The sequence below is a fragment of the Vidua chalybeata genome, chromosome 13 (genome assembly GCF_026979565.1).
Source record: "Vidua chalybeata isolate OUT-0048 chromosome 13, bVidCha1 merged haplotype, whole genome shotgun sequence".
NCBI classification, from domain to species: Eukaryota; Metazoa; Chordata; class Aves; order Passeriformes; family Viduidae; genus Vidua; species Vidua chalybeata.
Genome location: NC_071542.1, coordinates 2,754,040 through 2,776,214, shown reverse-complemented (window position 1 = coordinate 2,776,214; position 22,175 = coordinate 2,754,040). Strand labels below are relative to the sequence as shown.

Sequence of the window (22,175 nt, the reverse complement as noted above, 5' to 3'; positions counted from 1 at the left end):
AAATGGAGAAGCAAGCCACAGATTAAACCTTCTTGTCCTTTCCAACCACATATCCTTTGAGGAGTGATGTTTGTTGGATCAGCCTGTTCTACTTAACAATCACCACAGACCAATGGAGTTTCTTATCAATGTACCGTAATTTTTCCTTTAGTACAGGGGAAACCTGTCTTATTAAAGTCAGTCAGAGAGTACTACCTCACTGCCTCTTAGCCTATTAAGTGATTAACAGGTATTCCCAGAAGCCTTAATGAGTGGCCAAGTGGGCTGCTGTGATAGGAGGTAGCATAAGACTTTGGGCTGATTTTAATTAAAGCTCTCTCAATGCCTTTGCTTGAGAAATGAAGAAAATGGTGTTTCTCTGTACATCTGGCAGGTTTCTGGGCTGAGTGAAGACTTCTTATGTTGAAGGGCTGTGTGCTTTGCTGTCTGAAATTCATAACTGGAGAATTACAAGGGCTGGTATCATAACCAAGATAATCTAGAGATAAGATTGGTTTATTTACTAAGGTATATTTTCATCTTTGATTAAATTGCTCCAGGAATTATGTCTTAAGTGAGCTTTTAAGAACTCCTTTAAAGTACTCCTACATAGTACAGAGTTACAGAAAAGGTTGTTGTGGAGATCCAAATACAAAATAACCTGGAAAGATCAGAAAATAAACCCCAAAAGAGACTGCTGGATGAGCCTTTGGGTGAAGGAGACCCTTGAATTCCCATACAGCTTTTTGTTGGCAGGACTGACTTGAAAGAGTTGAGCTGCTTGCTCCCCTCTGCAGGGCGGGATGAGGGAGGGATGCTGTCCGAGAGCTGGTGACATGTGGTTGTCAGCCAGGCACCTCGTGTTGCTGCAGGGAAGAGCTTGGATCCCTGTCACCTGGGGGACTGGTTCAGATATGGACCAGAACCACACTGTCACCATGCAGAGTTAAGCAATAGCCATTTCTGGTATCTCCTGCCCCATACTGTGTAGATCTTCTGTCCCAGCTGTTTATGGGGTCTGCATCAGGGATCTGATCACACCTTTTATAGCTGCTTTGGTTCACATGGGCTTTCTAAGCTGGGAAAAAAAAAATCTTAGTTTGGCCTTAAACAATCTGTGCTGGCATTAATAAGAGTCAGAACACACTGTAAAAGGAGAGGAGTGTCACTTTTTATAGTATAAACCACAAGACTGGTTCTTTGTGCTTATTCTCTGTCACCCGAGGGCTTTATTTCAGTGAAGGTTTTGTTGGTGTTGGTGGTGAAGGAGGCTGTCCTGCTTTCCCCTTGTGCTAATGCAGCTGTTTGTGTGGTCAGGCAGTCAAATAGATTGGAGAACTGATTCCGTGAAAAAAAAAACAATCTAAAGGAAAAGAGGAGATCAGTTTCTGAGCCATTATTTGCAGCATAAAATGGCTGTAGTGGTATGGGCTGGTGAGCGCAGGAGATGCAGGGATTGGGTGGGATCGCTGCTGTGGGTGACAGCATTGGCTTTTGGCAGCATCAGGGTTGTGGCTGTAGCTCCAGGGCTCAGGAAATCACATTGCTGGTTTATGTCCTACTTTTCAACAGCTTCAGAGCTCCATTGAATGTTGGCCCCGAGGCAAACTTCCATTTTGGTGTCAAATGGCAAAGTACACACAGCCGATCTCAGGGCCCTGCTCCTGGTCTCCTTTGCATGTAAATGGCCCTAAAACTGAGCCTGGAGAGTGGATTTGGAGGGATAAAACGTGGTTCTGGGGTGGAACAGAAGCCATATGGTCTGGTGTATTTCTCAGATAATCAAACTCTTGGCTGATGATTCAGATTTAGTTGGAATAAAAACTTGTACACAAGTGAAAATCAGCTCTTATGTTCCACCTTCCTTCTGACTTTTCTAGACCTTTCTAGACTGTATTTCTTTCTTTCTTAGCTGCCCATGAATTTCTTTCTGGAGTTCATGATACTTCAGGAACTTCTGAGGTCTTCCAAGGACTTCATCATCTTACACTGGCAGCTAGTTGTGTTCTGGGACAGTTTTCAGCCCAAGTGTTTTGATGGTCAGGGCTGGATTATTCTTGCTCTGCAACTAGTGTGGAGGTTGTGGCAAAAATGGATATGATGGGTAGAAATCAGCCCTTCCTGCATTTTACAGACATCCTGGAATTGCATTGTGTGGGCATGCTGGATATGGGGATGTTGGCACTGTGGTAGGTGTAATTAGTCTGGTCCTTAAATCTTCAACAAAATTCTCATTTTATACAGGTGCTTGGATTTATAGAATTGTTGGTTTTTTTTGGTTTTTTTTGTTTGTTTGTTTGTTTGTTTGTTTTTAATTTGTCTATCTGTCAAGTCCAGCTGTTTCCCAGTCCATGCCAGTAAACATGTATTGTCTGAACAGATGATGTCCCTGATTTTCCTTTTGCCTATTCAAAGCTCTGCTCGGTTTTTTCACTCTGGCTTGGTTACTCAATTATTGATTGATTTTCTCTTCTTTCTCCAGAATCCAGCGACTATCACTCGAATACTGCTTAGCCATTTCAACTGGGATAAGGAAAAGCTGATGGAGAGGTAAGCAGCTGCAGAGCTGAAAAAAATGTTTGTTCCTGGATCAAGTGAGGATGGATGAATGCACAGTGTGTGGCTGGAGAATCTTTTGTGTAAGCTCTAAATGTTCCCCCTTTCCCAGCTAAGGGTGACTCGTGACTCGGTGTTTTAATATTATTGATGCCTGGTTAGACTTAAAAGTTGTGGAAGTTGCCTGTTGGAAAGAGGGATTTCCAGTTTGAACATGTACAGGCTTTGGACAGGCTTTGGAAAAAAGCAAGCAGGAACAGGTTCTTGTTATCTAGCAACTGTTCTGGATTTGGGTTTAGCTGCTCATGCCTGTCATGCTGGCATGTGTATTCCTGACATGTTTATTTGCTGCTCTGGCCAAGGCTAAATTGTTCCTGACTGATAATGGTCCTGCCTTGTCTTCATCTCCACAGCTCCAGGTTTTCTTCAGCGTGTGTAAATAATGGCTTGAATTTTGCCTCTCCCTCCCCCTCAGAGCAGAGTGTTTTATTGTTATTTCCCATCTTTGATTCCCAGCTCTTGGAATGTTGCTTGGTAAAGGTACTTCTCAGTTTGTTGTTATACAGTGGAGATCAAATCCAGCTGCATTTGGTTCATTCCAATGCCAGTGTTGGTGTTAAAGAGAGTTGAGGGAACTGGAGAATTTAAATTACTTTAGAAATTGTGAGGAGAATTAATCTGGACCAAAAGGAACAGTAAAAGCTGTACAGGGACTTGCTGGTTGTGGTGTCTGCTGTCACTTGGTGTGAAGTGACTGATGGGTGGGTGTGGAGGGCCTGGTAGGATCTTTAGTTTGATTTTTCCCTTAATTACCATTTCCTTTGCCTGATAATCAGGGTATGAGAAGATGAGATGTGCTTGGTAAACCAGGAGCAGTTGTTGATGTTCCTATGAATTGATAAATGTATCTTCACTGACCCTGGGGCTGGGCCCCTGTAGTTTGGTACTCTGTCACCCAGGGAAAGAGGAGCAAAGGTTTTCACACTGTTAGTAATTATTTGGGAGTATAAATATTTCTGCTATCCTTGGCTGATGGATTTGGGACATCTTTAGTGCCCTTAGTGTAATATTTTTAGTTAGTGATGGTGCTCAGGTATCTCTTACGTTTTGTTTAATCTAGATTTTTTTTTTTCTGATATGATTTTATTTTTTTTACAGCTTTCTAGTCCTTATTTTCCTGAGATTGACCTCTTTTAGTAAATGTTGGAAGTTCTGAAAGCTTTGTGTTACAAATATATCCACTATTTAACTCTGACTACAGCTGTTAAGAATTCTGATTTAATACCTGCTCTGCAACATGTCTGCTCACTTGGTATTTGAGTTTCTTGGGCCGGTTCTCTTGGTTGGGGTAAAGTTCACTCTCCTTGGCTGTGAGATACCTCTACACAAGTGCACTGAAAAGCCATCTCTTTGTACAGTAGGTTTGTCCCTTGTCAATGGCAGCTTGTTTAGGGCTGCCATCAATTTAAAAATAAAAAATTGGGCTGTGTTTTGTTGTTTGTTGTTGTTGTTTGTTTGTTGGGTTTTTTTCCCACCCTTTTTTTCCCCCTGTTTTTTTTCCTTTTTAAATTTTTTTTTTTCTTTTTCTTTTTTTTTTTTTTTTCAAGGGAGGTGCCAGCCAGGTCAATGTGAGGTGTTATTGTTAAGGCTTTTACAGTTTAAGTACATGTTATATTTACAAATCCACAGGTAAACATATTCATTAAAATACTTAACTCAGCAGGATTACCTGTGAGTAATAGAATACATGACTTGCTTAGGCAGACCTGTTGCACACTGGTCCCAGTTTTGGTGCTTATTGATGTCCTGTTGTGTTAGAAAAACACCAAAACAGGATCTCTCGTGTGTCTGGTGCTGCCTTCTGACACTTCTGCACCAAATAACTTCCATGGAATCTTCTGGAGTGCTGAGCTGTGTTAAAGCAGGAGTAGGAAGATGAGTAGGAGGCTGAGAACAGGCTCTTGGTATTCAGGAGGGTTTGGTCATTGCTGTGATGATAGGTGAGGATTAAGGGAAAAAAAAAAAACCACAAAATATACATTTTCCTTTTGTTTGATGGTGTGTATTTACAGTTCCTAATCAGTGCCTGTTTTCTCTTAGCTCATGGTGATTCAGCACGACCTCCCAGCAGCCTTATCAGACCTGGCCTGGAGGAAAGCACTTCAACCAAGTGGCTCCTCTTTTTTTGATAAGTGGGGAGGTCTGAGCTTGTGACATGAAAATTTCTCTGTTTCCCCACTTTTTTAAAGCCTTGTTATGCCTGTTTTTTATGAGCAGGTTGTTACTGTCTGTGCCAGCTTTGTCATGGAGTAATTACACAGTGGTGTTCAGAGGGCAGATGTGCTACAGATATTTATTCCACTTACAGTAAAGTAATAACAGCCACAATTAAAAAACTGCCCTGTCCCACTGGTGAAACTCTTAATTGTTTGTCAAAAGCAAAACTGGGGGTTTGGGGTGGATTTGCTTGTAGGATGGAAGTGATGAGTGGAGTAAATATTAGTTCAGCCTCTGATGTGCTGCATTTAGGAGAATAAAGATGTCAAATATTATTTTCCTGGGTCTTGCAAGCTTGATTCATAGGGATAGGAGAGCACCAGGTGCAGAATGACCACATGACCTTAGAACCCAGTGAAGAAAGTGCTTTAGCTTGAACCTTACTGCCTTCCAATTTTAAAATTACCTTCCAATTTTGCTATGGCTGATGGTGTCCTCTCCTAAGGGGAGTTTGGGGAGGAACCTCTTCGTGATGAAAATGTTAAAATGCAGCTCTCCTGCTTTGTGTGCCTTCCCCTGGCCATTTTGTTAAGAGAAAAGTGTCTCAGCATGTCCCCAAGGCCCGATTTAATCCCTGGAGGCACAGCCAGAGATACAGCAGTCCCTTGTAGCTGCTTATCTTGGTGGCCACATGTCCTTGTTCCCTCTGAGCGGAGGAGGGATGTAAGGAATGCCCAGATTGCCTCTTCTCCAGAACCTGACTGCCTGCTTTCCTTGGAACAAATAAATACTTTACACTCCTCAGCAGAGGCTGAACAGGTGAAAAATGGTGCATGGCAGGAGTTTTGATGTGGAGACATCTTTTATTGTGAGTATTTTGATGTACTGACACTCACAAATGCTCTTCCATGGAAGTAAATATCCCAAAGTGTGTACTAGAAGCAATTTTTTTTCAGTGAAAAGGCTTTTTATCTTTGATACTCCCATGGGTAGGATTTGATTATGTCTGGAAAATGGCGATTAGGCAGTTACAAACAGCAGGAGGGAATTTTGAGGAGATAAAGGGGCTGACAGCTTGATCCCTCTGCCAAAAAGACTTGGTGTTGTTATAGGTTTGGTCTTGGTAAATAGAAACACTTGAAAATAATGGACAAACACTGGTTTGTCCGTTCATTTAAAAATAGTAGGAAAACCCCCAACTTTGTGATGAAGCATATGAATTTTGAAGAATTAATAGAGGAAATTCTCATGCACCAGAAGTGCTGGAATTACTCAATATCTGCATTGTGAAAGGAAAGGAAGGCAGAGGACTTAAAGGGCTGCTGAAGGTGCTGTGCTCCTCCCTAGGACGAAAATAAGGATGGAGGTACCAAGAACCAACCCTTTAACAGAGAATATTTGAGGAAAAATCAGAATTCTTGGAGTTGTAAAGGAAGTGAGGAGGAATGCTGACATGGAGGAGATCTGGAGAAATGTAGCCATCTTTTCCAATGCATTAGGTGAGATTTGGAGGAGAAATCTTAAGTGAAATTGTATGAGATCAGAGTCAGATCTGGACTGGGATTGCATATGTTTTGACTTCCTTGGAGTCAGGGAGGATGAATGGAAATGGAAATTGGTGGTAGAGAAAGTTTGCTGGGCAGGGAAGTCGGTGAATGTCACATGGAGCTCACCTGCTGTGGGAGGGAAGGGTGTTAGAGCTGCTGCCTGGGAATCCTTTGACCAAAGAACATGGGAAGGGCAAAGGGAGATCTACCTACATGGATGGTCTGTGGTGATGCTGGAACAAGTGGGGAAAAGGGATGGTAATTGGAATTAGGCGCTGTTCCTAATCTTTGAAGGAACTGCAAGAGTCTTCTGACTGAGTCCTTGGCATGTTTGCCTGAGGAGTGATGGAGCAGTTAGAGAGCTGTTGGATTTTGGAGTATCCATTGGAACTGTGTGTTTTCAGGGAGATCCACATTTTCCTCTGCATTTTCTGGAGTTCTTACGGCCCAGTGGCAGCATGAGTATAAGTCTGAGAGACATACCTAAAAATAAATGTGGAAATTACTTACTCAGAAAGAAAATGCATAAAAAGAAAAGAGCATGGAGAAGCAGGAATACTATCCATAGATATTTAAAGGGGATAGGTAATTCCAGGTGAAAAAAGTCAAGTTCCTGATGTGGATATTCACCCTTAAAATCAGCCCACCACTACAAAAACCTCTGGTATTTCCATAAGCTTTTAGCTGGTCATGAGTATCAGGGTTCAAGTTGCATCATAGCATTTGTAGACAAAACTGTTTTCCTTGCAAACTTCACACCCAGCTGTGTGTCTGCTCTCCTTAGAGCATGTCCTGTGCTGCTCCTGCTGCCTCTAAGAGCAGTTGGAGGGCTGGAAGACTTTAGTGGACTTAATATTTATCCATGATTCTTAATAAACAAATACTGCCTATAATGGGACTGCACTGAATTCACTTGCTAAAATTTTCTAAATATATAATTTTATATATTTTGATTTAAATTTAACATAAAAATTTCTAAATAAAATCCTCTAAGTAAACACAATAACTTGGTTGAGTGAAGTCCTGACCTAATATTGAAGAACAGTGGCAAAGCCTCGTGGATGCTGTGATGCCAGAATTCACCACTTTCTTCCAGATTCAGTGCCTTGAAATTTAAGATCTAAAATACAGGAACTGCATTGAGAAGCATATGAAACAGCAGGAAAATTGATAGTTTTTCAATTATAAATCAAGCCTTGTTGGTAGGTAGAGCTGTAATGGAGCGGGGGAATGACTTACTGGGTTTGGCTGGGGGATATGTGCATGTGATGGGGCTGGTTAATTGTCTGGTTTAATTAATTCTTTGCAGCTGCTGCAGGCTGGAGAAAAATGAAGGATTCTGGGAAGAGGCTGAGCTTTCTGATAATGATTCTCTCCAGTTTGGTCCTCCTCTCCAAGGAAGAGCTTTTTATAAGCCATTAAAGCAAACCAATATTGTTTTCCTTAAGGGAATAGGAAATAGAAAGGAAGTGATCTTTTTTCACCCCCCAAGCAATTTTACATCCTCCTTTCCAATAGGTACCTGATCTTTGGAAGCATTGTAGACCTGGAACTGTATTTTTTAGGGGGTTGTTAAATTATCTCAGGTTGATTGAAAAGATGCTCAAATGGCTAATGATCAGAATATTAGGAAAAATGGAAGGCTTCAGTTGAAAATAATTGAGCTTGAAGGCATCAAACCTGTACTTCAGGAAGGTGTTCCAGTGCCTGAACTGTGAACTCAGGTGTTCTTACTCTAGTTTCCTGTCCTGGAATTCTAATGCAAAGCAATTGGGAAAGTCACAAATTACTTGAAATGCAGCTGAAGAATTGAACATGCCTGAATTTCAGGAGTGTGTAATTCAAGCGAGAGTCTCTGAAATTATGTAGTTGTCTAATATCCACCTCTCTGTTGTGTTAGAGAAGAGTTTGTTGGAAGTAGTGGGTGTATGAGTTTTGAAATACAAAAAGCATCTTTGTACACTTAACTGCTACATAGAATGGAAAAATTATTTAGAAGGTGGTTAAATTTTCATTCTGTCCTGTGTTGTACAGGTACTTTGATGGCAACTTGGAGAAGCTCTTTGCAGAGTGTCACGTAATTAATCCAAGTAAAAAGTCGCGAACGCGTCAGATGAACACCAGATCATCAGCCCAGGACATGTCCTGTCAGATCTGCTACCTGAACTATCCAAACTCGGTGAGTACCCAGTGGCCTCGGTGCTACCTGAGCAGCAACTCCCCAAATTTCCAACCTGAAACTTCACATTTTCCTGCACAGCACCTCTGAGGGTGGTGGGACCCAGGCAGTGGTGTGGTAAAGTTCAGGAAAAAGCAAGCAGGTGATGTTTGCAAAGGTCTGATACCAAGTGAGATGTACAGATAAAGGATATGTGAAATTCAAAATCTGTGAAAAGCATGAGGGGCAAAGGGATTTACTTAAATAGAAAGACAAGGTAGGAAATACCCTTTAAAAGCAAAATAGTCAAACTAGGAATTCTAGAAAAAGGTAGTAGAAGTAAAATGTGGATATCTTTGGATCTTTATTATATTGGACACTACCCTCTTGGTCAGACATGAAAGTGTGTTACCCAGTGCTTGCTGGGGCTCTGCATCAATGCTCTGGGTGGTAGTGCTAATTTTTTTTGTTGCTGTTGACCATCTGAAGCATTCCCATACACTGCTAAGAGGTCCAGGCTCTGCTGGGACTCTCCCAGGGGCAGGACATACTGTTGGGAGACCTGGGAGAAAAGGGAGGTGAGTGGAAAAGCTCACATAGGAGAGTTCATCAAAAGGCAAAGTGCTGACAGTAAGGAATTCTTCTTTTATTGGAACCTGCTCTTTGTGGTGGAGCTGCCCCTCCAGAACACCCTAAAACATGTGCTGGGCCTTTCCAGACAAAGCTGCCCTGACACAAGGCTTTGCTCTTGCTCTGGGTATGAGCTTTGGGGTTCAGGAGTAGCCTGGGGTGAAGTTCCCTGGTTGTGGCCTCTCCCTTTCTCTGGATCTTCTTCCCTGGAGTGGACAGAGCTAAGCCAAGCCCAGGTTCAGGCCCCCATTCTCAGCATTAAGGTCCCTGTTGCTCTTAAGCCAGGAACCACAAGGCTTCATGTGTTCCCCTCTTGTGTGCCCCGACTTCCTTCTTGTGAAGAGGAGCTGGAAAGGCAAATTCCTGCTCTGTGTGATTAGGTGCTTTGAAAATGAAAGGCAATATATTCTAATATATTGTTCTCTCCATTTTAACATAATTGTTGTGCTGGGTGGGGGTACAACTCAAGAGTGACAGGCCTGTCCTCTGGCTGGGGGCACTGTGCTACCTGGGAAGCAGAATCATAGAATCATGGAACAGGCCCACAAGAATCATCGAGTCCCACTCCTGGCCCTGCACAGGACCACCTCTAAAATCACACCCCAGCATTGTTTAGAGTTTTGACACTGGAAAGAACAGCACAAAACATGCTAACACTTCTTGATTTTGTAGCTCAAATAGCAGTGGCCCAGTTGTTAGAAGAGCAGATTTTTAGCTGGAGCAGAGGGATGTTGCAGGTGAGCAGTGCTCTCTCTGTTGCTGGTGTTAAAAGACATCAGGGGGGATTCTCTTTCTTTGCCCTCCAGAAAAGCTGGAGCCTATAAGAAATTTATTTTTATTTATTATTTCTTCTGTAAAAGGCTGTAGTGTCTGTGTCTAAGGTAATTGAAATCTGTTCTGAAGCTGTTTTAATCAATGTGAATTATAAATTCTAGGATTATTTTTATGTTCAATGCCCAACCTAAAATCTCAGCTTTGAAAATCCTCTTGAAATAATCAGCTAATTATTTTTCCACATAAAAGCTGGGGGGTTTTTGCACTGAGAACCCCTTTCAGCCTGTGGAAAGCTGAGAGATGTTAAGAAGTTTTACAGTGTACAATCGTTGCAGGAGAATGTTAGTCTTCAAATTTCCTCTCTCCCATCTACAAAGTCTCTGTAGCTCTTCAGTCACCTCCAAAGAACTGTGGTTTGAGGTTTTGGGAAGCACCTGCCAAACAAAGCATTTGAAGCTCTCACCCTGCAAGTCTGAGGACTTAAGGGAGATGTTTCACCTACTCTGTGTCCCTGTCAAGCACTGTCAGGTCCCAGCAGTTATTTTGTGTGACACCTTTATTGGTAAGACAGAAATTGGGAGGGTCGTGGCTTTGCCTTCCTCCTCTCTGGCCCCTCACCCTCAGGAGAGTGGGCTGGGGGTGTTTTTGGGAACATCCTGCTTTGTCCAGACTGTAGATGTTGAGCACAGATGTGGTGACAGCAGAGCTGTCCCCTGGGCTAATGAGCTGCCTAAGGAGTACTGCTCCCCCCGTCCTTGGTGGTTTTATGTTGGCCTTTTTACTTGCTCCCTTGACATCTGCTGTCAGCTGAGCCAAAAATAATTGGGAACTCCCTCAAAGTAAAGAAAAGAGCTGAGAAATTCTCTGCATTCCTTGCAGCCTGGGAGGAAGCGTGGTGGTGGCTGCCTTTCTGTGGGCATTTAGCAAAGCATTTCCCTGCCTGAAATAACCAAAACAGGCCTTACATCAAGATATGTTCTGTGCTGGTTCCTCCTGTGCCTACTGCAGGAGTGTTGGGTTCAGTAAGAGATGATTCCCTTATCTGTGCTTGCTTCCCATCACATGTGGAGAAGCCAGATTTCACAGAAAAGCCAATGCAGTCCTTGGGATGGTTTCATGCTGTGGGCATCCCAAAAGTTGCAGATGTTGAAGTGTTTTTACTGTAACTCTGCATCTCCAGGAGATGTCACTTGGCCACAGCAGCGTCTCTGGAGCATCAGATACCTTGTTAGCTGGCTCAGTAAGGGTTCAGAAATTGGAAGGTGTCTTTCTGCAATCTTGCAGCCAGTGTACCTGGCTCCACATAGGTGTCAGCCTCCTCTCTGCTTTCTTTGTTGGTTTTTCTGGGATGGATGTTTCTATTTTTACCTGGAACCGAGTCAGATGCTCAGGTCAGATTCAGCCGTGTTGGTGCTCACAGGCTGCAGCCTGTGCTGCTGGCAGGAGTGTCAGAGCAGTGTAATCACAGCCTGCCAGCCCTGGGAAAGGGGTGCTGACAGGCGCCTTCCCTGGGCAAGGCTAGAGCATCCAGAGGTGGCACAACACAGCTGCTGCACCTCTGTGGTATGAACACAATATATCTGTGGTGTCTGAGAAGGTGGTTTGGGAAGAACATTTGCCTCAAGTGATTCTCCTTTCCTCAATTATCACCATTATCCTGCTGTTGTTTTGGGCTGTTCCACAGAGGATTCCAGGTTCTTTCCTCTGTGGAGTTTTCGTAGTTTGACGGTGTCTCAGGGTAGAGTTCTGGTTTTATCTCACTAGCTGAGAAGTTGGTTTGAAAAGCTGAGCCAGCAAATATTATCTCAATAGTGGTACAAATGAAGTGTTTTAAATACAGTTTTCCTTGGTGCTGACTCTGAGTATAAAATAACTTTCAGCTGACCCGAGAAAAGTACTTTAATTCCACTCTTTCCTCAGCAGTGTTTGCTTCTCCACCCCTTGTGTAACCACTCAGTCCCAGATGATATCTTGACAGCTCTGTGCAGATGATGCATACAAGGATGGAGTTGTCCCTGTTGCTGTCTGTGACAGCAGATCATTAATGAAATTTATTTAGGAATTTACACCTGCCAATTAGGATCTTGAGTGTCCTCATCTGATGAGCATCTGGGTTTCAGGGGCGACTTCCCTGGTGAGGTCTGGGACTTTGGGCAGCACCCACATGTGCCAAGGGGAAAAGATAGGAGGAATGAAGACTTTGTATCCTTATCACTGTGACCTGTTTGGTGTTTGCATTTATTTCATTTCCAAAGCAAAATGGGAGAGGGAGGGCCATGCTGTGTTCCATATACACTCCTAAAACAAGGGTAAATTTAAATGGGCAGGATGGAAACATGGGCCACACCTTTCCTTGCTGCTGGGGTTGGGGATTAAAGTCTGGTTTTGAAAGAGTGACTAAGGCAGCCGTGGCAATGTTCTGTAGGGATGATGATGAAAAGTGAATAACAGTGTCTCAGGTTTGATGTGGGGAATGAGGGATGGGGATGGATGACCTGCACAGCACCAAGAAGGGTGAAATTACGGAGTCAATCCATGTGATAAAATGAGGCCATGTCTTGTGTTCTTTGTCATTGCAGTACTTCACTGGCCTAGAATGTGGGCACAAATTCTGTATGCAGTGCTGGAGTGAATATTTAACTACCAAAATAATGGAGGAAGGCATGGGACAGGTAAAATCTCAACTAATCTCATGGCTTATTTCGGGAAATTCTGTGTATTGGAGAGACGGGGGAGAGTCTCTCTGCTAAAGTTAAAAAAAAAACCCAAAAGAGCAACAGAGAAAACCCAAACCCCAAAGGTTTGGGGCCTGCAGGCTCTGCTAAGGTGAATCTGGAGAGAAATTACCTCCACTACCTGGTGCAGGTATTTGGGCTGGGAAGGAGGAACCAGTGGCACACCTGGGAGAGGCAGGGCACTCCTTTGGCTATGGATTGTAGTGAAGTCTGTTGCCTTGGAATTCCTTGTGAAGCAAAACCAGGATAACCACTGTCCCTCATGACCTTTTTTGTATTTTTCAGACCATTTCATGCCCTGCCCATGGCTGTGATATCTTAGTGGACGACAATACAGTTATGTAAGTCATGCTCTTGGCTTTGCTCTCTCTTTCCGTTGTGTTACTCACGTTCTGTTCAGATCTATTCAAATGCTTCTAGCAAACTGCACAGAAGCTTGCACGCAGCAGAGGAGCCTGTCTTGAACTGTCTGTTTTGATACCAGAATGTCTCTTAACTTCCTGTTTAGGTGTGAAAACCCCACGTGACAACACTGGGAGGAAGGACTCCCTGACCAGTTTGGTCAGTGTGACACCAGGGTTTCCAAACCCTGTTTTACTGCTTTGTGCATTTTGTTTCCTTTGATTTACGTAGGAATTTAGGACTTCTACCCAGGTCAACCCACTGGTTCTCCAAGCCCTATAGTTGTAGTTAATAGGTGAGTCAGAGGACAGGAGTCCAAAGGGCTGATGCAGGATGTGTTTTTTGCCTTCTGATACGAGGCAGTTGACCCTTAAACACAAGATTTGATTAAGGTGATGTGCCATCCTGTGTCCTTGGAATTATTAAGTTGTCCAGCTGTAGAATGACTGTTAGCTCCTGGTGAAGCAGTGAATTCCATGAGCTTCCTTCCCTTTTGTACTGGGGGAGGTTGTTGCATGAGCAATATCCTTCATAATTTTGAACTTCATTCAAGTTCATTTTAATTCTTCTTGCTAAAACATCTCAGTAGAGGCATATTCTGTTACCTTATTCTTTCCTTCCTGAAGCCTGACTCACTCATTGATATTAATTTGGTGGGTTTTATTATCAGTTGCTTTCAGAGTAGCGATTTTCCCAATTTTGGCTCTTGGAGTGTAGGCTGGATAGAAGTGGAAGTAGCTGAAATGCTTTCCTGCCCTGTTAAGGGGTGGTTTGTAGAGCCCAGTGGGTGGAAACTGAGCTGAAGTTGGCATGTCTTGAGTTATTTGATTGAGATTTTTGTTTACCAGAGGTTGAACTTCAATTTGTGGAGTCAAACACTCTCAGCAGGACTTCTTTGAGTGTTTTCTTGATTGCAACAGTTGGAATGAGCTGTTCAAACAGTGCATGTGAAATTGAGTAGCTGAAAGCATTGGAGGTGGCAGTGGCAGCAGCAGCAAGGAAAGGATGGAAGAAGAGGAGGGCAGTCCTGTGCGATTCCCCTTGGCTGGAGAGGGCAGGGATGAGGCCTGGGATAGGGCAGTGGCAGCTGGGTGCTAAAGCAAACAAGTCCCATTTGTCTGAGTAAAACTAAAAACTGTTTCTAGAGGTAAAAATCCACCTTTCCCTGATCTTACTTGGATTTCTGTGGGGAGAAAGGTGCATTTTTTGAAAAAAAACCTCTTTCCTTTAAAAGCCGACATAGACAACTGTGGCAGTCTTAGGATATGTCAATATATATGGCAAAAAATGTAAATGATCTCAACTGGAACCTTCACCCACTTCTGTGTTGTTAATTATTACTTTTTAGGTCCTTTCCTGTTTACAAAGTCTCCAGCTCTCAGTTTCCAAGTGATATGAACACAAAATTAATATGATTTATGGGGTGTGGGCATGGGTTTCACCTCTTAATTTGTCTAGTTTCATTTATGATTTGCCAAAAGGCAGTAACATTCAAAGCAAAATTCTTGAAGATCTTGATCTGGTGATGTTGATTGAGGCAATCAAAGCATGTTGATAAGCAAAAAAAACCAGTCGATTATGTGCTCTGGTTAGTCATGGCATGACTATTAATTTAAATTCCAGTACCTGATATATTGTTATAATACAGTACATTTTCAAGGTGATAATTAGTATGCCTTGAAACCCAGGTATAGGTTAAAAAAAAAGATATTTATAATTAATACTAAATTCAAATTGTTTTCTCGTTCTTCAGTAAGTTTGACTCCAGAATTGCAGGAGATGCTTTGTCAGCTGATTTGTTTTATTTTAGCCCTGGGAATTGAGCTGCCATGTGCTGTGATTTATGTAATAACCAGCATGTGCTTGGGAGAGGAGCTCCCCAGCTGCCCAGGGCTGGGATTTGTGCTCATCCCATGGGCACACACCGCTCCTCAGGGAGTGTTGTAAGGATAACATGCAGCAGTACCCTTAGTTTTGGCTGCAGCTGGAAAAGAAAATCCATGAATTCCAATATTTACCCATGGTATGGCCTGTATAAAGCTGTATTCCACAGTAGGATTTAAAGCAGGGATGCCACAAAGGTTGTGTCAGTGCAGCTTTATATTTAGATATATTGGGAAGACACTTCCGTCATAGCTAAAAGACATTTTTAGAAGTGCTCAGCAATCCATAATTAAGTTATTTTGGATGCATTTAGGCTGGGCAGTCTGCAAATGCCAGCTGGAATGGTGTGCCCAGGAGAAAAGTGGTCACCATGCTTGTCAAGGGTTCCCATCAGTCAGTTTTCCTCTGCTCTCCCAGTTCCAAGCCAACTGGAATTAATTTAAAGTCTGTTTTGTGTACACCCCTAGTGATGTTGAATTCAAGTCAACTTTGTTTTTATGGTAAATAGATTAAAACACCATTAATTTTTAAGCTGAAGCTGTAGAATTCCACTGAAACCCAGCTAACATGAGGCTTCCCAAAGTTATTAGCCACACAAGGGTTGTTCTGGAGCTTTTTTAAAGGGATTTGCCACAAAATGTGCCTGTTCTATGTAAATGAACTGATTAAATTACTTGCTTTGTTTCTTGGGCTCTTCAGGGAAGTGTTTTTAAATAAAAATCCTCACACCGAGAGGTTCAGTTCTTTTGAACTATGTGAGCTTTCTGTTTCTGAAACTTTATATATATTTTTCGACATTGAATAGAATGAATGTAGTTTTCATAATAATAAATGATCTAACAAATAAATAGAGAACAGGTAAGTTCAAAAAGTGCCTGCAAGTGTAGAAGGATGTATCATACCTATTTGTCTTAACTTACTGGCAGTATATGGAAAAAACAAGATTTCTGCTACAATTTTTCTGTTTCTTCCCTTCTCACAGGCGTCTGATCACAGATTCCAAGGTTAAATTAAAGTACCAGCATTTAATAACCAATAGTTTTGTAGAGGTGAGTTTTTATTTGAATTTTTTAATGGCTTGTAGGTTTTGTCTCACACATGTACCCAGCCAGAGGCTGGAGGCTTGTTTAGAACTCAGAGCAGCTATTTTGCATAGTCTCTAATGAAGTGTGAATGCAGGGGTTGTTTTATGGTCCTTTGCATTACAGGGATAATTGTAGGAAAATACTAGAAAAACTTTAGGACAAAAGACCCTAAAGAGAATGTAAGAGCTATTGCTTAATATTTGAGTTCTGAGAAGCAGAATTACGTAGTTGTAATAGTTACATAATAGTTATATAATATTTATGACTCTTGAATGTTACCTGAGATAGTTCACATTGAAAACCAGGAAATGTTATAAACAAGAACGTGCCTTAAACATTTTGCCAGTTGAAGTAAAACTGCGAAAGTGCTTTAGCAAAATACTAATAGTTTTATAACCTCAAAATAAACTTGGAGAAAGGTGCTTTGCGAGATGTTTGCACTGTCCCAGTTTCCCAGTTGTGTGGGTTCAGCTGTCCTGTAGAGCCTGGGGCGGAAGTTGTTACGGGATCAAGCTTTCATTCCTTGCCAGAAGTGATGGGTGCAGTGGGTTTGGTTTTAATTTCTTAGCTGTTTGCAGCCACAACAAAGGGATGCAGGGCAGGAGTTGTCCTTGAGCACACCCTTCCTCTGTGATGTGGGATGTGTGCTTTGTTTCGCAGTGTAATCGACTGTTAAAGTGGTGTCCTGCCCCCGACTGCCACCACGTCGTTAAAGTCCAATACCCGGATGCTAAACCTGTGCGCTGCAAATGTGGGCGTCAGTTCTGGTAAGAGCCAGCAAGGAAAAGATGCTGATGCTCCTTGTACTCACTGCCTGGAAGTGTGTTAGTGTGTGTTCATGGAGTCCCAGGCTGCTTTGGCTTGGGAGGGACCTTAAAGCTGATCCAGTTCCATCCCCTGCCATGAGCAGAACACCTTCCACTATCCCAGGCTGCTCCAAGCCCTGTCCAGCCTGGCCTTGGTCACTTCCAAGGATGAGGTGACTTCTCTAGAAACCAGTTTCAGTGTCTCACAACTCTCACAGTAAAGAATTTCTCCCTAATAATCCCATCTAACTCTGTCCTCTGGTACTGGGAAGCCATTCCCCCTTGTTCTGTCACTGTTTTGAAGTGGCCCTTGAGGGATTTCAGGATTGAAGGGAAGTGTGTTGAGTTTTCTTAGGACTGGCTTTGAACAACCCAGAAGAAAACTTATACTGTTTAATTACAAGTACAATCATTTGCCCTGTTTCCTTATTTTCCTTTTCTTTCCCTTACAGCTTTAACTGTGGTGAAAACTGGCATGATCCTGTTAAATGCAAGGTGAGCACGTCAAGGTTCTTGTCCAAATCTGTGTTTTGAAAAAGTTTAAAATAAATTTATGTGCAAGACTTAGCAACCGAGCCCAAGTTTTTGTGGCTGTCCATAGAATCACAGATGATCCTGAGCTGGAAGGGACCGCCAGGGATCATTGAGCCCAGCTGTTGTATCCACCAGGGAGCAGAGTAGCTCACCTGTTTAAATCACAGGGTGAGAACCCACAGTGAAATCCTATTGAATGCCTTTACTGCTGCCTCACAGTTGGACCTTGTGAGGGAACAGTGCCTCATCCAGGTGGGAATTGTCTGGAAGAGGAGGTTGTTAGACCTGTGACCCCCTGCAGAGGACTGAAGGTGCTTTTTGGACAAGGAGCATTCCTGTACGAGTTGTTCCTGTAGGTGTTTGATGCTTTCTTAGGCGTTTTCTGTTGTACTGGAGGAACTAAGTTGGTTTTGCTGGTTTGGGTTGGAAGGGACTTCAAAGATTATCTAGTCCCACAGCCTGCCATGGGCTGGGATAGTTTCCACTAGCCCAGGTTGCTCCAAGCCCTGTCCTTGAACGCTTCCAGGGATGGGGCAGGCACAGCTTCTCTGGGCAGCCTGTACCAGGGCCTCCCCACCCTCACAGGGATCAATCCTTTCCCAGTATCCCATCTATCCCTGCCCTCTTGTAGTAGGAAGCCCTTTCTTGTGTCCTGTCCCTCCAGGCCCTTGTAAACAGTCTCTCTCCATCTTTCTTGTAGGCTCCTTTCAGGTACTGGAAGGCCACAATTCAATTAGTCACCCCAAAGTCAAAATATCCTTATTACTTAAGAGTCCAACATGAAGTTTTTGTTGATTAAGAGCTGCAAACTCGTTGCAGGAATGTTTGTGCTGGGTGCTTGTGCTTGCTGGATCAAGATGGAGCTGCAGGAACTGTCTGCCACTGAATTAGTGGCTGTTTGCACAGTTTTCCAGCAGCAACTCTCCCCTGTTCCCATGTGGTTGGGTGTACCTTTCCTTAATGTGAGCAGGTGTCTTGGGAACATTTGCAGTTCCTCCAGCTAGATTTAACACTCTTCTTCCATCATTTTTCTGACAGTGGTTAAAGAAATGGATTAAGAAGTGCGATGATGACAGTGAAACCTCCAATTGGATTGCAGCCAACACAAAGGTGAGAGGTTTTCTCATATTTTATATAGAGATTTTACACAGATTTGTCAGGTGAAAAGGACATCAATCTAATTCCTTGCACTAGGATTGCTTTTTCTGTTCCATGTTAAGAGCAAGCCTTGAAATCCACAGTACACTGAAGTGCTCTTGTTTGAAGAGTGAACAGGTGTTAATGCCTGGAATCAGGTGAGTTACTTCAAGTTCAGTGAAGGAAAGTGCTTGGAAGAAACAGTTAATTGGACACCCAAAGGAAGCTCAAGATTTAAGTCTTTGGGCTCCTATCTGGCACTGGTGGCTTCCCTAAGCAAATCCATGGCTCATTCCTTGTGTGGAACATGTTACCACCACCCGTGGCTCAGTTTGGCTGGGATCATTTACATCTGCCTTCAATTCCCTGGGACTGGCCTCCGGAGGAGCCTTCATTTCTGCTGGGCAGCATTCCAGGTGGAGACTGGCAGAACAGCTGTCTGGGATTTCATTATGTAAAGGTCTTCCTTCTACTTAGCCCAACTTTGCCTGAAACTTTAGCATTTGATCATTTTGGGACAAATTAAAACTGAGATTGTCATGGTGGCAAGGACACAAAAGCAGCAGATCCCATGGGGATGAGGAGGAGGCCTGGGGCTCTCAGCTGAAAGAGGAATGTGGGAAGGGAGTGAGGAAATGGCTGCTTTGTTTTCTTAGCTCTGTTGTGTAAGTGGTTAATGGCATTGTTTGCAGAAGCCTGCCTGGTTTTCATTGAGTTGGAATGTTGTGTTATGGTGGCAGAGAAACCCCTGCTGTGCAGCTCAGATTGGGCTGGAGTGGGCCCTGCTTGGAGCTCACAGAGTCACCAAAGGGAGTTTGGCTTTGTCTCAGTGTGTTCCAAAGTGGCTCAGGGACTGAACCAGGTTTGTCTGGAGTTTGCTGGGTCTTCAGGGACTGCTCCTATTAAACCTGAGGAAGAGCAGCAAATAGGTTGGAAAGGGCAGAGTGTAAGCACTGCTAGCCTTGGGTCTCGCATATTTGGGACACTGGAACAGCAACAGCCCTGCTTTGCCTGTTAAAGTCCTCAGGAGGCTGATCTTGGGGTTCCCCATATTCTACCTGCCCCTGCCTTGGGAATAAGAAGATTTTTGGGGGTGGGAAGCACCCATCTGGAGGGTGGCATCTGGTACCAGCCCTGCTTCTTCATTGGTACCTCTAGTCTTGTGTGAGCAGCAGAGCTGTCCTTGGACATCACTGTCTAAGCTACTTCCTCTCATACTGTCCCAGACATTCCTACATGGGAATACTTAGAAGCCCAGGCTGCAACAGGGAGAAAAATTGCCATCAGGATAATTATTCCAGACATTTGAGCAAGCCAACAGTCGTGGAGTCTTACAGCATCCATATCCATTGAATTAGCTGAAGGACAATATGGCATTCTTCTCTCTGAGCTGATGCTGGATTCAATTGAGTGGAAAGTTGGCAGGAAGAGTACCACCCTCGTGCTGATCTCTACCTTGGGGAAGGTGGGAATCTCCAGCTTTGGCCTCTGGGATGTGTGTCCTGGGAGCTTTGCAGCCTCTGGAGAGCCAGGTCAGCCCGGGATCGTGTGGCTGCATCCACCTTCTGCCTCAGTTCCCTGCTGATCCCTGACAGAGGCATGGAGAAACCCAAGTGCTGTCTGGGTGTGGGGCTGTAGCGATAGACTGGGATGGGAACTCTGCAGTTGGAGCGTGCATCCATCCCTCCTTTCTCTCTGTACTGTTCCTAGCAGGAAAGCAGGGCAGCCGTGTTTGGCAAGGCACAACTTCTGCCTGCACTGTTGGCTTCACAGCCTAAATTCTGTGTTGAACTTCATTTTGAAGAACCTAGAAAGGACTCAGGTACCATCAGATGCAAAAATCCCCATTATCAGTGGGAACAGCTCTCCAAGGAATTCAGCCGTGACTACGCGCTCCGTTGCTGTTTCTGGCTTTTGGAAAGCGCTTTCTGGAGCCATCCAGGCGTGAGTCCTGTCCCATGTGGCTCCTCTCAGGGAAGGAGACTTCCTGTCATACCAAGATGAAGGTGTAAAAGTGAAATACCAATCCTCTGGAATGTGGGCTTGAAATCTGGATAATCCTTTGCAACGGGAGAATGTGAGATACATTTGTTCCGGCTTGTCCTGGGAGATGGAGTTGGAAAGGAAGATTAGGCAATTGTGTGAGAGAACAGAAGAGTGAAACCCAGCTGAATTGGCTTCTGTTCCCAAACTGGAATGATGTGATGCATTTTTTGATGAATTATATAGAGTGGTCTGAATGGAAAACGAGGAAATTCGAGTAGTGAGTTCTGTGGTTTCTGATATGATTTTTTTTTATTCTTTTGCATTCATTTACTTGCACTTAGGAGACCTAAATTCCTTCTACTTCTACAAAAGATATAGCCCTTGCAGCAGAATGTGCTGGAGTAGATGGCTTTTTTCCTAAAATAAGCTACTTTCACGTGAGTTCAGCTTCAACTAGATTAATTTAAAGTTGAGATAAGGCAATACAAGTTCTTGATCAAGCCTATAATTCTCAGTCTTCTTGAGGAATGCACAAGGATTTGCACATTCCTTCCTTTTTCAGTTTGTTTGACAAACTTGATTCTTCCTCTCTTGAGTTAAACTTGGCAGATTTCGGGGATTTGGGAATAAAGAAACCACAGAGATCCATTACTTTCGTCAAATGGACATCCAAAGGAGTGAAAAATAGAGAAAACTTGGATTTTTGCATTTATTTTGGGCTCTTAACGGTGTATCAAGACTATCTGAAAGTGGTCTTAAAGGAGGAGGGGAAACCTGTTTGGAACCTGAGTGTGATTTTAATCTCTGCCTCTTGGAATACCAAAGGGAAAAGAACAAAGCCGGTGACAGTTCTGGCCTTCACACAAGGCACTGCTTTTTATTCTGGAACTTAAATTGGTGTTAATGAAAGTTGTTCATCTGGTACTAAAAAAGCCCCAGCCTTGCTTCTTTGGTTCCTGGCACATCCCCGTCCTTCCCTTGCAGGCCACACAGAGCATGAAGGGCTGATGGATAAACCAGTCACATTTTCTTCTCCGAAACAACCATTGGCTGTTTTTCTCCCATGCATGGGATAAAATGGCATGAGCCCACATCTCTCCCTTTTCAGGTCACTTTTTAATGGCTTAAAGTGCTCCCTCTGTATTTTCTGGAGATCCTGCATTTGTTCTAATGAGTGGAAATTCTGTCAGGATGCGGAATCCTCCTGGGCACCAGCACCAAACTGTGCTCCTTCATTTCCCACCGTGCCAGAGCCGTGATCTGTGTTTTTGTAAAGGTGCCCTAGTGCCCTTTCTCAGATGAACTGGTGTTTAAAATCTGTTTTAAAAAGTTTTGCTTTGTGACTCTAGGTGTTAGAACAGTGTACTGTTTTGTGCTAGCCATAATTATGTTTTTGGGTTTTGTTGAAATTCATTAAGAAATCCCTGTGGTTTTTGATGATTCTTGTTATAGGATGGGCTAGGGATGAAGGCGTTGCTGTGAATGTGACTGTGGGAGGCTGATGTCCACCAGTTCCTCTGGGAGTTCTGGAAATCTCTTTCACTTGCCCTGAAATAAGAAGCATGTTTCTATTTAGCTTCCTCTTCATAAAAGAGCAACTGAGGTTTATGGTGCTTTATGTATGCATGGACTTTCACAACAAAATCAGGATTGTTCTCCTTTGCCAGGTTTGCCCAGGCTTTTGTTTCCAAGCCCAGTACGGAATTGTTTGGAGTGGAACAATGTTAATGAGGTCACTTCTGTGT

At 43.3% G+C, this 22,175-nt stretch overlaps 1 protein-coding gene across 2 annotated transcripts in view; it reads left to right on the top strand.

Annotated features, from left to right (window-relative positions):
* Nucleotides 1–22,175, top strand: part of ARIH1 (ariadne RBR E3 ubiquitin protein ligase 1) — a 48,941-nt gene that overhangs the window by 19,485 nt on the left and 7,281 nt on the right. For both annotated transcript variants that reach the window (XM_053955290.1, XM_053955289.1), the window contains exons 2-9: nucleotides 2,462–2,529; nucleotides 8,334–8,478; nucleotides 12,441–12,533; nucleotides 12,882–12,937; nucleotides 15,865–15,931; nucleotides 16,628–16,734; nucleotides 17,226–17,268; nucleotides 18,346–18,417. In XM_053955290.1, the coding sequence (XP_053811265.1) occupies nucleotides 2,462–2,529; nucleotides 8,334–8,478; nucleotides 12,441–12,533; nucleotides 12,882–12,937; nucleotides 15,865–15,931; nucleotides 16,628–16,734; nucleotides 17,226–17,268; nucleotides 18,346–18,417 (651 nt within the window). The remainder of the gene's footprint in view (nucleotides 1–2,461; nucleotides 2,530–8,333; nucleotides 8,479–12,440; nucleotides 12,534–12,881; nucleotides 12,938–15,864; nucleotides 15,932–16,627; nucleotides 16,735–17,225; nucleotides 17,269–18,345; nucleotides 18,418–22,175) is intronic.